Source organism: Lucilia sericata, unplaced genomic scaffold (assembly GCF_015586225.1).
Source record: "Lucilia sericata isolate MDLA Ls3-8-SP2 unplaced genomic scaffold, ASM1558622v1 Contig000508F_arrow, whole genome shotgun sequence".
Taxonomy (NCBI): Eukaryota; Metazoa; Arthropoda; class Insecta; order Diptera; family Calliphoridae; genus Lucilia; species Lucilia sericata.
Window position 1 is genome coordinate 202,116 of NW_023994522.1, and position 17,169 is coordinate 219,284.

The 17,169-nt window shown below is 31.3% G+C and overlaps 2 protein-coding genes across 4 annotated transcripts; one reads left to right on the plus strand and one right to left on the minus strand.

Moving 5' to 3' along the window:
• Window positions 1–237: 237 nt before the first annotated feature.
• On the plus strand, window positions 238–9,562 carry LOC119605679. 2 transcript variants are annotated; one of them, XM_037958935.1, is made up of 3 exons: window positions 238–660; window positions 745–769; window positions 6,487–9,562. In XM_037958935.1, the coding sequence occupies exons 1-3, from the start codon at window positions 394–396 to the stop codon at window positions 6,801–6,803; spliced, it is 609 nt and encodes a 202-aa protein (XP_037814863.1). In that variant the 5' UTR covers window positions 238–393; the 3' UTR covers window positions 6,804–9,562. The 2 variants fall into 2 exon arrangements, with proteins under 2 accessions (XP_037814863.1, XP_037814864.1); XM_037958936.1 differs by having other exon boundaries at window positions 6,502–9,562.
• On the minus strand, window positions 774–4,240 carry LOC119605680 (general odorant-binding protein lush). Of its 2 annotated transcripts, none has more exons than XM_037958938.1 (5): window positions 4,154–4,240; window positions 3,817–3,948; window positions 1,257–1,292; window positions 978–1,092; window positions 774–896 (listed from the first exon to the last, which is right to left on the minus strand). In XM_037958938.1, the coding sequence occupies exons 2-5, from the start codon at window positions 3,940–3,942 to the stop codon at window positions 808–810; spliced, it is 366 nt and encodes a 121-aa protein (XP_037814866.1). In that variant the 5' UTR covers window positions 3,943–3,948; window positions 4,154–4,240; the 3' UTR covers window positions 774–807. The 2 variants fall into 2 exon arrangements, with proteins under 2 accessions (XP_037814866.1, XP_037814865.1); XM_037958937.1 differs by having other exon boundaries at window positions 4,010–4,224.
• Window positions 9,563–17,169: the final 7,607 nt, after the last annotated feature.

The following is a 17,169-nucleotide window of genomic DNA, read 5'->3' on the forward strand; positions in this document are numbered from 1 at the left end:
AAAAGGGTGTTGTATTTTCAGTTATGTTACTTAGATAACTTCCCTTCATAGCATGATTTAAGTGTTTTTCAGGGGTGGCATAAGGATATTGTTGGGGTGGTTGGGGGTTTTCATAGTGTAGTGTTTTATTCAACACGCATTAGTAGGTGAAAATACCAATACACACAAACACACACAAAGACGAGTGAGAGTGTAAGGAACGTAAAACTGCAAACCGAGAATACATTTTTCATTATACAGAAGTAGTTTATAGATACAGCAGTAAACATCTAAGATACAAAATTAAAACAAAAAAAAAAAAAATTACATATTTATTCTATTCACAAAAACCACGGATTTTTATAAAAATTTTATAAAATTCAAACAAAATAATAATAAAAAAATCACCAGAAAATGCGTGCTCATTTCGCTAGCGACATTCCTGCTTCACCCGATACCGATGATGGCTTACAGTCAGCAGATGCCATCGACACAAAGGAGCCACAGCCCAAGGTGGCGTCTGTCAACGAAACAGACAATTTATTACAGGATCGTATATTAGAATTTAAAAGTGATTCATCTAAAATGGCTGTGGTTGGTGAATTTATCGATGATGTCTTACAAAAAGCCGAAGAAGAGGCCAACAAACAACAAAAGGACAAACATAAAAATTCGCAACAGGTTTGTGTTCAAGAATTTTTTTATTAAAAATTCCTTTAATCACAAACTAATTTTTAATACTTTTTACTTTTTCACTTTTTGCAGGGTAAAAATAAAACACAAAAACAGAGTAAGTTGTATTTAAAATTTTTCTTTTATAATTTGATTTTATGGAAATTTAAAGTCTTTTGGTGAATAATCCCGTACACATTTAGTCACATAGAATATACGTTCGCATGATTCCTTATAGTCCTTCTCTGCATTAAATGAAATTAAATTTTATTTAAAATTTTCTAATTGTTTGTTTTTTTTTTTTGGAACATTATGTTTGCACTTACGTATTTCCTTACATGAGTTTAGAGCTGCCTTTGCGACATCCTGAATTTCAGGAGGCAAGATAATTGGTATTTGTGCAACGGCTTTTGTTATACTAAAATCACCCTTTTTTGTGACCTAAAATAAGTATATAAACGAGAAGTGTATAATTTTAATAATATAAATAGGGTATACATAGTACATATAGTACTGTTATACCCTACATCACTCTGGTGGGAAAGCTGTGCTGAACCTTTGAAAAGGTTAGTGAATGATGGTCTAGAATTGCGGTATTTACTTACCGTGCCTGCCAGTTGTGCAACGCATTTTGTATAACACTGAAAAGAAAAGATAAATACATTCTTTTAAATAATGAAACGATATCTTTTTTATATTATATATAAACTTTTCTAGCTTTGAAATGTCACGCGTTACAGTCTAGTTAGGTTAGGTTGACACCTAAGGCACTATCGTTCCTGTTGTGCGCTCCTTTTCATGAAAAAAATAATGTTCACTGAATGTATTATTTTTCAATGTTCAGAAACTCAGTTTCCTAGATGAAATTCCTAAGAAATTTCCAATCAGTGTTAGTCAGGAATGTTATTTCCGGAATAACATCACTTCTAAGATACTTGGATCTAACTTCTACGAATGCCTGACAGTGTCAAATAAAGTGCTCCAGAGTTTCATTGTCCTCTTCACATGCTCTACATTCGTCTGAATCTGCAATTTTGTATAGATGTGCCCGTAATCCTGTGTTGCCACTCAGAATACGTACCATCAGACTTGCTAATTTTGAGAAGATTTCTCGTCTTGCTCTCATCAGGGTCACTCATAGCATCTTTGTGGTTCTACCCACCGTTTCATTATTCCAAGAAGCCTTATGGGATTCTCTCACACATATTTTAATTCGAGCTCCCTTCCCTTTAAAGCTATTACATTCGCCCTAATTGCTTTCTGCTTGTCGATAAATATATTAAGCCCTATGGGCGCCATATTTATTCTAATCCAATTGACACATTCTGTTATTGCTCGAACTTCTCCCTGGAAGCTTGTGTTATTATTAGACAAACGGTGATATATTTCTGTTTCTGGGTCTTCAATATAGAACCCCAGGCCCACTTTGTCCACCCAAATTAAAAACCATCCGTGTAACAAAGGATTCCTACTGGTATTCGCTCTAATGTTCCGCTTGATCAAGACATTGATGTCATCTCTATGAATGTCGTTCGAAGCTACCGTATACGAGGACTGATCTATTGGATCCTGCACATAACTACGTATATACTCCTCGTAGATACGAAAATGCTTCCTGACATACCTTGGGGGAACATCCAACACAATAAGATTCTGTTGGTTAACGGGAAAGGGTAACGAGATCTTAGATGAATCGGCCAGACAGGGTTTAAATCTGGACCTTAACAGTAGAAATAGATATGTAAAACCTCCTATCTGTTATTACTTATGTTCGTAAAATCCATAGACTCTACCAACCGATCCTATAGCAGAAGCTGAACACGAAAGCAACCAGATTACTATTGCGATTGGACAGGAAGAGTATGAGGACTTTAGTAATAATCGGTTACTGCGCAATTGAAGCCTTCAGAGCTTGAGACTGAAATGTTGAGATAAAAGATTCCACAATGAACTAGAAGATATAGCTGGATATCTACATCAACAGTAGAGATAGATCTGTAAAACCTCCTATCTGTTATTACTAATCTCCGGAAAAATTACAGACTCTACGAACAGATCCTAGCACAGTAGGTTTAATTGCAGGGTTTCTAAGGCCTTATGACCGAAATTAAATACAAAAGCAACCAGAGTACTATTACGATTTAACAGGAAGAGTATAAGGACTTTAGTAGGGATCATCGGTCACTGCGCAATTGGAGCTTTTAGAGTCTAACACTAGATATTCTAAGACTAGATTCCGCGATGAACTATGAAATGTAGCCCGCTGTGAATTAGCCGCTATTCTGGGTTTCATCAATTGAATAGATTAGTTATTCAGTCTTAACATCTTTCTCCCTCTCTTATTATTATATATTCTTTAATATAATATTTGATGTAATGAACCCCCGAATCGGATACAGCATAGCTTAGTCCTTTATAAAAGTGGTCTCTGTGTTTCGACTTTTCTCAAGTTTTGTTGTCATTTGCTATTTAAACTTTTGAGAGGTATTACGATCCTTATGTAGTTAGTAATATAATCCAAATTTAGGAATCGCAAAGCGGGACTAGGCTCTTGTTTTCCATGACAAGATGGTCACCTCCAAGCACGACGTTCATGTGACCATCCACCATCAAAAAGGATGGTGGATATCTTTCTGATGGTGGGTATAATAAGTTCAATGAGAGTATTGGTCGTTAGCCCACATATTAGATTCTAAGATGATCTAGACATATCCTAAATGGGTGGGACTGACATTTTCCACAAATATTCCTTATTAATAAGACTGATTTGTTATTGGAAAAGGGACAAAATTTTCAGAAAATTAATAAATGGCTCAACATAACGGCATATGCAGTTCTGAATCGTATAAGGATTGATCGCTCCACTCTTATAGGAAATCATTATTTTTCACAAATTCATTATAAGAAATTAATGACACTTTCGAATTTTGAAGAGAGTCCCTAAAAAAGGCCATTTTATAAACCTCTCTGATTCTAACAAGTGTTTTCTAACGAATTTTTCGGCGTATTTGGAAGAGATAATGTATACCGGTGAATATATATAAACATATTTCAGAATCTGATCAAATACATTCGAACAATGTTCTCTTGCACTTAAAATTTCGATTAGAATTGATTTTAACATGATCATTGAACAATTTAACACATTAATTCCAATAACATTACCTTAAGCTCAGAACTATTTTCATCAAAGATACCATTCCGCAAATTATCCAATTGATCTAAGCTCACTTTAAATTTCGGTGCACAACCATTTCGCATCATATCCAATGATTGTAAAAACTGATCCATCGTTACCTAAACACATTTTATTTTAAATAATTTTCATATTATTTTAATTACAACACAATTTCCTTACAGCACTTGTTAAATGAAAGCATGTTAAACTAAGTATTACAAATTTCAATGAAATTAATCTTGAAAATCTTTTCATTTTTGTTCCGTTTTTTATTTTATATTTTTAATTAATTTATATTTTTTAGATATTTTTATAAACATTAACCTTTTTGTTGTAATACTGTCTGTTGTTCGATTTTATTGTTCTGATGATAACGGTTTATTGCAACGTTTTAAAATTAATGACAAAAATACTTCTAGTTCCAGCTGAAACATGTTATATTTATAGACTTTTTACAATTTAAGGAAATATCATGTTGTTTACAATTTTTTAATTGTAGTCTTAATGACAGGTTGAAATTTTTGCGTAAAAATGTGTAATTAAAATTACAGTTAATAGAAGTTGCTAATTATAACTATTTTAGGTGTTTTGTTTTTATGTAAGTGAAAATTATACGTTTTACAACAACTAATATCCAAAGAAAAAACCATGTAAAATTGTGATTTGATTTAGAAATTTCTACAATGTTGCAAATTCAAGGTTAATTATAGTCCAAACTTTTATTAATTTTTGACACTTTTAAGCGATAGATCTGTATTTATAATTTCTCACAAAAAATTAAACCCAAATTCTAAATAGTTTTTTTTTTCTTTTTTAATTTTTAATAAATTAATTGTTTAAAAAATATTGCATGTTTAAAATTATCGTATGTGAATTACACTAGATGACTTGTAAATTCAAGATTTCACAACTGGAATTTAGGTTACTTTATACAACAGATTAGATTTAGGAGTTCCTAAAGCTATCTAGTGTTCACCATAACATCATAATTTATAGTCTAGTCTATAGTGTAGCCTTTAGTCAAGTCTATAGTCTGGTCTATAATCTGGTCTATAGTCTGGTCTATAATCTGGTCTATAGTCTGGTCTATAGTCTGGTCTATAGTCTGGTCTATAGTCTGGTCTATAGTCTAGTCAATAGTCTAGTCTATAGTCTAGTCTATAGTCTAGTCTATAGTCTAGTCTAAAGTCTTGTCTATAGTCTAGTCTATAGTCTAGTCTATAGTCTAGTCTATAGTCTAGCCTATAGTATAGTCTATAGTCTAGTCTATAGTCTAGTCTATAGTCTAGTCTATAGTCTAGTCTATAGTCTAGTCTATAGTCTAGTCTATAGTCTCTTATAGTCTAGTCTATAGTTTAGTCTATAGTCTAGTCTATAGTCTAGTGTATAGTCTAGTCTATAGTCTAGTCTATAGTCTAGTCTATAGTCTAGTCTATAGTCTATAGTCTAGTCTATAGTCTAGTCTATAGTCTAGTCTATAGTCTAGTCTATAGTCTAGTCTATAGTCTAGTCTATAGTCTAGTCTATAGTCTAGTCTATAGTCTAGTCTATAGTCTAGTCTATAGTCTAGTCTATAGTCTAGTCTATAGTCTAGTCTATAGTCTAGTCTATAGTCTAGTCTATAGTCTAGTCTATAGTCTAGTCTAGTCTATAGTCTAGTCTATAGTCTAGTCTATAGTCTAGTCTATAGTCTAGTCTATAGTGTAGTCTATAGTCTAGTCTATAGTGTAGTCTATAGTCTAGTCTATAGTGTAGTCTGTAGCCTAATCTATAGTCTAGTATATAGTCCAGTCTATAGCCTAATCTATAGTCTAGTCTATAGTCCAGTCTATAGCCTAGTCTATAGTCTAGTCTATAGCCTAGTCTATAGTTATTCTGTAGTCTAGTCTATAGTTTAGTCTTTAGTATGTCTATAATCTGGTCTATAGTATGTCTATAATCTGCTCTATAGTCTAGTCTATAGACTAGTCTATAGTCTAGTATTTATTCTAGTCTATAGTATATCTATTATGTAGTTGAGTCTATAATATTGTATACAGCCTAGTATATAGTCTAGTTTAAAGTCTAGTCTATAGTCTAGTCTGACACCACTTATATTCAAGTAACATGTACTCCAAACTCCCCGTAGTGGTATTATGTTGCACTTTTTGTACAAAAAGAACACCAGAACCGGGGTTCAGTATTGCCACGAAGTTTCGTTATTCTTTTAAGGAGACATATTTCCGTCTTTATTGGATTGACATTCAACCTTTTAATTTAGCCCAGCCTTAAGTTCAGAGGGACAGTCCCGACCTAGTTATTTAAGCTTCAATTAGGGTCACCATTAGCCAACCAGCCAGTTATAAAACTGCTGGGTTATATAGAACATTATTTAAATACCTTATTTTTTTTATAAATTTATTCTAAATGTGTATGATTATGCAAATTTATAGTCTAAAAGTATTTAGGCCGGGTTTTACAGTTGTCCCTAAGGGTAAACTATAAAACCGGACCCATGATTTTAAAGCACGTTTTTAAACTTTTTCTTCTAATTAAATTTTTTACCTTTTTTTATTTCCTTTCCACACCTTTTATCTATGAATATTTGTAACCTTTTTTAAACGATAACATCTAAAACGCATCCCCGTAATGATTATTGAAACACTACTAAATATAAGGTTTTGCTATACCAGATTTCAAGAACGGTAAAGTTGTAAATCGGGCCAGAGGATTTGTGGTGCGACTCTTCGAGTCCATTTGCAATTGTGCTAACAATGCAGCAGCAGCACCAGTGACACGTTTCAAATTTCGCAGCGGCAAGCGAGCCTCAACAAGTGGTGATGCCAGCGAAAATAATGGCAAAGTAGAAAACAATAAAAAGGAGGAGAAATCAAAAAGGAACAGTAATGGTGGTAAGAAAAATGATAAAGTAAAAATCGATGAAACCAATACAGAAAAAGATAATGAAACACAAGAAACAATAGAATTGCAATAGATATTTTAAGTGAAGAAAACTGCAAAGAAAAATTCAAAATTATAGACTTTTTTAATATAGCAATACTAATGAAATTATAATGAAATAATTAAAATTTTAAAGAAACTTAAATTTAAACTAGAATTTGGCTTACTTTTGGATACAACTATCAAAAGGTTTCCAAACGAACAAAATTAAATAATACAGTCTGTCTAAAAAGTATTTGTATGAAAATGTGTTTTAAATGTCTTATTAAAAAAAAAATCAAATAAATAAATACTTTAACAAATATTTTTCTAATACAAACAATAGTCAATTGTTTACAATAGAATCGATCTCTGGACTATCGTCAGTCATAGAATATTACACATAATTACAACAACATTATAAGAAAATGGCACTAAACTTTATAGTATTAAGTAAAAATATACTTAGGATGGGTTTTATAGGTCTCCCTAAGGGAAAAACTTCCTCTTTTCGGGTAAACTATAAAACCGGCACTTGAAGTATAAAGTTAAATAAATAAATCAATAGATGTCAAAATATATAAAATATTTATTAAAAAATACCAAAACAAATCAATACGAACACAAGCCTATTTAAATACCAGGTCCAATTTTTCTGTTTCCCTAGTGTCTATTTTACCAGCATTATCATAAACCCTTAAACTATTCAAACCAAATTAAAAACTGTTTATTATTGATTTGATTGATTCTTTATTGTTAATTTGAAATTATAACGGTTATTCCCTGAGAATTTCTATAGTTAAGGGTTATACAATTATATTCGCGATTATCGTAGAAAAATTTAGTTCAGAACTTCATCAAAATGAATTTATAGTAAAATCTCTATGATTTAAAAAAAATCACACTCCATTTTATATAATAACGTCATACTTCTTTAAAAAAGGTCTTCAAAATAGATTATAAATCGTTTATTAAGCCCTTATACACATCATATCGTTATATATTAAACCCCATTATCTCAATGTCTGGTTATATTAAAGGTAAAGTTAACTTGACAGTTTTCATATAGAAATTATTTTAATCGTCAGAATATCTACCGGTTAAACGATAACTGGAGATTGAGATAACGGGTCTAAATGTATTTTTTAACTTTTTCTTGAAATTCGAGTAGTGGATTAGTATGGTACTTTGTTTAAAGTATAAAGTTTGGAATTGAGGTTAGATTTTTGACAGTTTTCGTAATAATGGATGTATGAGAAGAAAATACAAAATATACTCGATTCGACGTTCCGTCATTGAAATTACAACCTACAAAACCGATAGCACATGGACGACACAAGCTAGAACGATAATAGGATTAAATAAATGTTCACTAGGTCTCAAAATTTTACAACGATCTGCAAATATTTTCTATATTGTTTCATTGGTATATCATTCCATGTTGTTGTATATCGTTCCATAATTGTTTGGTAATCGTTTCCATACAAATGTTCGGACTACCGTTTGAACCAATTTAGTTCTGAGTTAGGTGTCCGGTAACTGGATATGCTCAATTCCTCTAGAGATAAGAGCTACTCAGATGAACTACCAGTAGTTGAATTATGTTACACTTTATCCCAAGAAGTACACTAGCTTATAGAAGCGTAGGTTATAATTGATCTAATTACTTTTATATAAAGCAGGGTTCGAGTCCATGGGTCTCCTACGTAGCACCCAATATCGAAGTGTTTTGTTGGTTCTATTCTCTATTTGTCTTCATTTCTATTTAAGTTTCCGATCAAAGATAATACCTTAAGAGCTCGATCCACAATTGATTTATGGTCTTCTGGAGGTATTCTTCCGAAAATAAATTGCATACTAATATCGATATTGTAATAAATGTAAACCGCTATTAGTGCCATATGCAATCCAATTTATTACATCCCGTGATAGCAAGGACTGTCACCTGGAAGCTGGTGTTGTGATTAGCAAGATAGTAGTATATCCATTATAGATCCCTAGCCCCGTTTTGTCTTCTGCAGATGTGTTGCAATATATTGCCGCAGATGTTAGCTCTACAATCTTGACTACGATCTTCTATCTGAGAGCAATCTCACACAGTTTCCGGTATGCGATCATGCGATTTTCCTAGAGAAAAGAAATTCCCAGTAGTGGTATTATGCTACACTTTGTCTAAGGAAGTCCACTGGATTATAGAAGCCTAAGTAAGAATTAATCTAATTATACTTTTATAAAGCATGGGTTCGAGTCTATTGTTCTCCTACATAGCGCCCACATCGATGTATTTTGTTGGTTCTATCCTCTAGTATTTCTATTTAAGTTTCTGATCAAGTATATCAAGGCTTCGATCCACGTCTCAAATATGGCCTGCAAGACCTGATGTGTTAGATAAATTCTGATTCGGATTCAGCGATGCTCAATCCTTTAGAAATGTAAACTTTGGTCTCTGGGTCAGTGTTATTGGTTGATTGTAAGACCTACGCATATCTCATTACATTATGAAATTGAAACTAAAAACCGAAGATATTTTGTTAAGGCGATTAAATTCTTGTACTTCTTATAAACCAATTTCCAAAATTAAGATCATATGCTTCACAGTTCACGATCAAAATGTACCAGTAATCCGCATCGTACTGCACGAAATTCGAAAAAGTTAGAAAAAACAAAAAGTTATATCCACTACAAAATATCAAATCAAAATATGTTTTACAGAAAAACATATTCTTAAATGTTTAATAAATATTAACAAAATCCACAAAATAATAATAAAATAAATAAATAAATAAATAAAAATAATCGGGAAATAAATAACGCACACAATCATTTATAAATGTGAAAAAAAAAGAAAATGAAATCTGAATAATTCATTCATAAATGTATGTAATTGTATATTATTTAGTTAAATTTTTAAATAAAATACATTAAACCTATTTTATTTTAATTATAACATAATCAAATAAATTTAGTTTAAAAATAAATTAAATTTTTTTATAAAAAAAAGTAAAATCCTCTACAATTTTTATAAAAATTGGCAATAAAAATGTCTTGAACCAAAAATAACAAATAATGACCATAAAATTGAATAAAAATCAAATTAAAAAATATTTTAACTAAAATACATATGATACGATGCTAATAGTATTTTTTATAAATACATAAATAACAAGTAAATAAATATTTTTTAAATTAAATATTGTAATTGTATTGTATTGTATCTATCCTATATATTTATATTTTATTAGCTAATATATACATCCTCTATTTATATTTTTACATTGAATATTTATGGATTTTATATAATAACAAATTAAACGGAAATTTTTGTAAATTTTATTTTTAAAATCCTTTTTACAAACATGTTCATACCAAAATGCAACTCTACGCTTAAAAAAAATATTGAAATTTTTAACTAATAAGAACCATATAAATGTCAATGTTTATTTTTGACAATTATAAATTGACATGTTTTGTAAAGAGTGTGCAAACAGTCCTAGTATTATAAAACAATTACATATGTATGTATGTGTATTAAATAAATATAATAATAATAAAGTGACAATGTGTATTAAATAAAAAAAAAAAACAAGTTAGAGTGCTATATTCGGCTGAGCCGAATCTTAAATACCCTCCACCAGCTTGTAGAAATAAGTTTTCTCATGTCTTAAATAGAAAAATCCCAAGATTTAAATAGCTTAAATCTATTACAATTCCAAGATTTATTGAACATTACTAACGCTATTTTCTTTTATATTTTTATAGGGCCTTAGATATGCTTTAGCGATATTTAGTAATTTGTATGTGTGTGAAAGATGTAAGGATTTTCAAAATACATATGTACACAAATTTATAATGCAACTAGTTAACTACGGTTAAAGTGCTTTTAGGGGCAGGACCTAGTATGGGAGATATGACCAATTATAGACCGATCGTAAAAAATTCTTTAAGCAAAATTTCTGTACATTAAAGCTATATTTCAGTCAAAATTTGTATCTATATGGTAATTTAGTAATAAGTAATGTGTGTTTAAGTGATTTTTTGAAGGGAACCTTGTATGGGACCGACCACACCCATGTTATGAACCGATCGTGAAAAAATCTTGAAATAGAATTTTTGTATACAAAACGAATACATATTTCTGCCAAATTTTGTATCAATAGCTTTATTTTGTAATGAGTAATGTGCGTTTAAGAGATTTTCTTAAAAGGACCTTGTATGGGAAAATTCTGTATCTATATCATTATTTAGTAATGAATATTGTACATTTAAGTAATTTTCTGGAGGGGACCTAGTATGAGAGCTATGACCAAGTATGGACCGATCGTAAAACAATTTTATAGTGTAATTTATGTATATAAGAGCAATATTTGTGCTAAATGTATAGATATCAATATTTGGTAATGAGATATGTGCGTTTAAATGATTTTCGGAAGGAAACCTTGTATGGGAGCTATGACCCACGATGGACCGTACGTGATAAAATTTTGAAATAACATTTATGTGTACAAAAATAGTATTTATGCCAAATATTTTCACTATTAGGTAAAGACTTATGTGCCTTTAAGTTTTTCTGAAAGGAACCTTGTATGGGAGCTATGATCAATTATGGACCGATATGAAAACAATTTCAAAGTAATATTTCTGTACATATAAGTAACTTGTACCAAATTTTATATGGAAATCTTAATTCAGTAATGAGTTATGTGCGTTTAAGTGATTTTCTGAAAGGGACCTTGTATGGGAGCTATGACCAATTATGAACCGATCGGAGGAAAATTTCACAGTAATATTTCCCTATATATGAGCAATACTTGTGACAAACTTTATATGGATATCGTAATTTTGTAATGAGTTATGTGCGTTTAAGTGATTTCCGATCTGAAAAAAATGTCTCAGTAGCATTTCTGTGCATATAAACAATACTTGTGCCAAATTTTATATGGATATCTTAATTCAGTAATGAGTTATGCGCGTTTAAGTGATTTTCGGGAGGGGACCTTGTATGGGAGCTATGACCAATTATGGACCGATCAGAAAAAAATTCCACAGTAATATTTTTGTTCATACGAACAATACTTGTACCAAATTTTATATGGATATCTTAATTTTGTAATGAGTTATGTGCGTTTAAGTGATTTTCGGGAGGGGACCTTGTATGGGAGCTATGACCAATTATGGACCGATCGGGGAAAAATTTCACAGTAATGTTTCTGTGCATACGACTAATACTTCTACCACATTTTATATGGATATCTTAATTTAGTAATTAGTTATGCGCGTTTAAGAGATTTTCGGGAGGGGACCTTGTATGGTAGCTATGACCAATTATGGACCGATCGGGAAAAACTTTCATAGTAATATTTCTGTATGTAAGAGCAATACTTGTACCAAATTTTATATGGTTATCTTCATTTACTAATGAGTTGTTTGTTTTTAAGTAATTTTCGGGAGGGGACCTTGTATGGGAGCTATAACCAATTATGAACCGATCGGAATAAAATTTCACAGTAATATTTTTGTTCATACGAACAATACTTGTACCAAATTTTAAATGGATATCTTAATTTTGTAATGAGTTATGTGCGTTTATGTGATTTCCGGGAGGGGACCTTGTATGGGAGCTATGACCAATTATGGACCGATCGGGGAAAAATTTCACAGTAGTGTTTCTGTGCATACGACTAATACTTGTACCACATTTTATATGCATATCTTAATTTAGTAATTAGTTATGCGCGTTTAAGTTATTTTCGGGAGGGGACCTTGTATGGGAGCTATGACCAATTATGGACCGATCGGAAAAAACTTTCATATAAATATTTCTGTATACAAGAGCAATACTTGTACCAAATTTTATATGGATATCTTCATTTACTAATGAGTTATGTGGTTTTAAGTAATTTTCGGGAGGGGACCTTGTATGGGAGCTATGACCAATTATGGACCGATCGAAAAAAAAATTCTCAGTAATATTTCTGTACAAATAGGCAATGCTTGTACCAAATTTTATATGGATATCTTAATTTAGTAATGAGTTATGCGCGTTTATGTTATTTTCGGGAGGGGACCTTGTATGGGAGCTATGTCCAATTATGGACCTATCCAGAAAATTTTTTCTCTGAATGAATTCTATTGACATAAGATTTTAATTTGTAAAATTTTGTGAAGATATCGACATTGTGACGGAAGTTATTAACAAAAAACCCATTTTCCGGGAATATGTACTTTTGTATGGGAGGTATATGAAATTGTGGACCGATGCTAGCAATTTTCAGCAGGGATCAAGTTCTCGTGTAGAAACTTATTCATGGTGATTTTCATGAATTTATCTTGCATAGTTTTCGAGAAAATTGCATCCGAATGTGTAAAAAATGCTTATTTTTTTCGAGGTTGTTTTAAATTTTGATTCATAACTTTTCCCGGTATGAACCGATTTTGCTCATTTTCAATACCAAACTGCTTAGGACAACAACGAATATTTTCGGTGAATTTCGTGTACTTGCTTTGCTTAGTTTTAACGTGAGCGTGTTTTAGGCAGACAGACGGACAGACGGACAGACAGACGGACATAGCTAAATCGACTCAGAATTTGATAAGGACCCAGAATATATATACTTTGTTGGGTCTCAGATGAATATTTCTTGGTGTTACACACGGAATGACAAAGTTATATATACCCTCTATCACCACTGATGGTGGTGGAGGGTATAAAAAAATAAGCAATTTGTTGTACCAGTAAATTTGCATTCGAGTATTCTATAAAAGATGATTAAATCAAATTATTACTAAATAAAACAAATGGAACAAAATGTTGTTAGGATTTTATTTGTATTGAAATGATGAGGTAAGTCCAACTGTTTTATTTTATGAACAACTAGTATTACCCGGTAACCATCATCGTATTTAAACTAGACTATAGACTAGGCTATAGACTGGACTATAGACTAGACTATAGACTAGACTAAAGACTAGACTATAGACCAGACTATAGACCAGACTATAGCCTTACTATAGACTAGACTATAGACCAGATTATAGCCTTACTATAGACTAGACTATACACTAGACTATAGACTAGACTATAGACTAGACTATAGACTAGACTATAGACTAGACTAGACTAGACTATAGACTAGACTATAGACTAGACTATAGACTAGACTATAGACTAGACTATAGACTAGACTATAGACTAGACTATAGACTAGACTATAGACTAGACTATAGACTAGACTATAGACTAGACTATAGACTAGACTATAGACTAGACTATAGACTAGACTATAGACTAGACTATAGACTAGACTATAGACTAGACTATAGACTAGACTATAGACTAGACTATAGACTAGACTATACTAGACTATAGACTAGACTATAGACTAGACTATAGACTAGACTATAGACTAGACTATAGACTAGACTATAGACTAGACTATAGACTAGACTATAGACTAGACTATAGACTAGACTATAGACTAGACTATAGACTAGACTATAGACTAGACTATAGACTAGACTATAGACTAGACTATAGACTAGACTATAGACTAGACTATAGACTAGACTATAGACTAGACTATAGACTAGACTATAGACTAGACTATAGACTAGACTATAGACTAGACTATAGACTAGACTATAGACTAGACTATAGACTAGACTATAGACTAGACTATAGACTAGACTATAGACTAGACTATAGACTAGACTATAGACTAGACTATAGACTAGACTATAGACTAGACTATAGACTAGACTATAGACTAGACTATAGACTAGACTATAGACTAGACTATAGACTAGACTATAGACTAGACTATAGACTAGACTATAGACTAGACTATAGACTAGACTATAGACTAGACTATAGACTAGACTATAGACTAGACTATAGACTAGACTATAGACTAGACTATAGACTAGACTATAGACTAGACTATAGACTAGACTATAGACTAGACTATAGACTAGACTATAGACTAGACTATAGACTAGACTATAGACTAGACTATAGACTAGACTATAGACTAGACTATAGACTAGACTATAGACTAGACTATAGACTAGACTATAGACTAGACTATACTAGACTATAGACTAGACTATAGACTAGACTATAGACTAGACTATAGACTAGACTAGACAGACTATAGACTAGACTATAGACTAGACTATAGACTAGACTATAGACTAGACTATAGACTAGACTATAGACTAGACTATAGACTAGACTATAGACTAGACTATAGACTAGACTATAGACTAGACTATAGACTAGACTATAGACTAGACTATAGACTAGACTATAGACTAGACTATAGACTAGACTATAGACTAGACTATAGACTAGACTATAGACTAGACTATAGACTAGACTATAGACTAGACTATAGACTAGACTATAGACTAGACTATAGACTAGACTATAGACTAGACTATAGACTAGACTATAGACTAGACTATAGACTAGACTATAGACTAGACTATAGACTAGACTATAGACTAGACTATAGACTACTATAGACTATACTAGAGACTAGACTATAGACTGAACTATGAAATGGCTCAAATCAGGTTTAGCGAAACTACATGCCTTACTTAGAGGTCAACCTGGCCTCTATATGACGCCTATAGGTCAAGCTTACTGTTAAGCAGATACGAACTCTGTTAATGGGCTGTTGGAAATCAGAATAGATCTCAAGTATTGTGATTATTGGATAAGTTGTCATAATGAGGTGGAAGATGAGATTATATTTCATCTCCTCTGCTACTGTCTGACATTTACTGAGAAGAGACAGATTATAGGTATAATGCGATGAAATTCGACAGTTACAAGTTTTAACTTAAGAATCGGCCCATAATTTACCTTGCTATTTTAACAAATTTATAACTTTTTAGAATACTGTACAGTTGTATCCAATTGAATCCAATTACCTAAAGATTTAAAGCAAATTTGTTGTATATTAATTTTTGGAACCAGTCAAATAAAGCAATGTTTTTGGAATTATTCCTGAGCTTCGTATGAAACCTTTCTTGACATCAAGAAATTGTGATCTAAGTATTACAAGTTAAGAATACGAGTATATTTAGAAAGGAAATACCTATTAATTTTTAATGGTGTTTAAGAACAATAACAAAAGTTTCTGTTATAAATTCTATCTTAAAGTTTGACTCCTATCTGGGAATTTAAAGCTTGACCCATATTTTGTGGTTTCTGAATACACATGTATGTTAATTTTTCATACAAAGTATGATTTTTATCCTACTGTAAACAAGTTTATGACCTTGATATTAGAAAAAAAAGTTATGATAAAAGTATGCTGAACCTTAAAGAAATCAAAAACAGTAGATATTCAATAAAAATGACATTAGGAAATTTGGAATCATTTTATTAAGTAAGTTTCAATTGTTAAAGATTTACAGAACAAATGCGTAAAAATTCTTTTTATAAAACTTTTATAAATTATTGTGAATATGAGCCCGAGATCTTTGAAAGCGAAAGTTTTTTTGTAGATTGTTCACTATAACAACATTTCACTGTGCTCAAGATCTTACAATGAAACAGAGCTTAAATTTTAATTTAAACTAAATATGTACAAAAGTAAACTTATTCCTATACAAATAAACATATTAAAACAAAATATATAAAAAATATTAACAAAAAACTGGAAGATGATAGCGACGATTGGCAAGTAGTACTATAATACAAATATTCTACAAATACAAAAACTATATGTATATACGATATGTATGGATAGATGGCAAATATTACACACAAACACTTCGATAAAAAAGTTGTATTTGTTGCATTTGTACTTGAATTTACTTAAAATACAAATAACGTACAAACATTAAGGGTATTAAAGACAATGAGTAAATCAATATTTAAATTAATTAGCAATATGTATGCAACAGATGTTCACATATAATAAATAATATACATTAGGGTGGTGTTTTTGCCAGTTTTTTTTTTTTCAAATTTGTTATAAATATGAAGTATAGCAGTGGTCACCAAAGTGCTTAATTCACAACAATCAATATTAGGAACACTATGGGCTGAGTTCAACCAATTCTTTGGTCATTTCACTTGGGAACTTTGTTACCTAGACTATAATGTTAATGGCATGGCGAGAATGGTTGTAAATATATAGTTAAGCTGGAAATGATAATATTCATTAAATATGAATAAGGCTTGGTTTAATACGAAGTGCAATCAGATCCATAGATGAAACTTTCAGAATTTGGCACAATAATAAAAATGCACAAATCGACACGGTGCTCAAAGAAGCGTGGTCTTCGCCAGAGTGCTAAGATGTGAAAAAGCTGTACACAAGGTGCATCTTCGTGCACGGAGATGCATGCTAAGGTTCTTGCTGCACGTAGGGGTAGCAAAACCTCTTGATCATCATTCAAAGTGTAAA

Excerpts from the sequence above, each read along its gene's own strand:
- LOC119605680 (XM_037958937.1), bottom strand. The coding sequence starts at position 4,084 with ATGAAAAGATTTTCAAGATTAATTTCATTGAAATTTGTAATACTTAGT. Across the intron at positions 1,093-1,256 it reads TTGCACAACTGGCAGGCACG|GTCACAAAAAAGGGTGATTT; the intron begins GTAAGTAAATAC and ends TACTTATTTTAG. Across the intron at positions 897-977 it reads AAACTCATGTAAGGAAATAC|AGAAGGACTATAAGGAATCA; the intron begins GTAAGTGCAAAC and ends CATTTAATGCAG.
- LOC119605679 (XM_037958935.1), top strand. The coding sequence starts at position 394 with ATGCGTGCTCATTTCGCTAGCGACATTCCTGCTTCACCCGATACCGAT. Across the intron at positions 661-744 it reads AACATAAAAATTCGCAACAG|GGTAAAAATAAAACACAAAA; the intron begins GTTTGTGTTCAA and ends CACTTTTTGCAG. Across the intron at positions 770-6,486 it reads AAATAAAACACAAAAACAGA|GTTTTGCTATACCAGATTTC; the intron begins GTAAGTTGTATT and ends ACTAAATATAAG.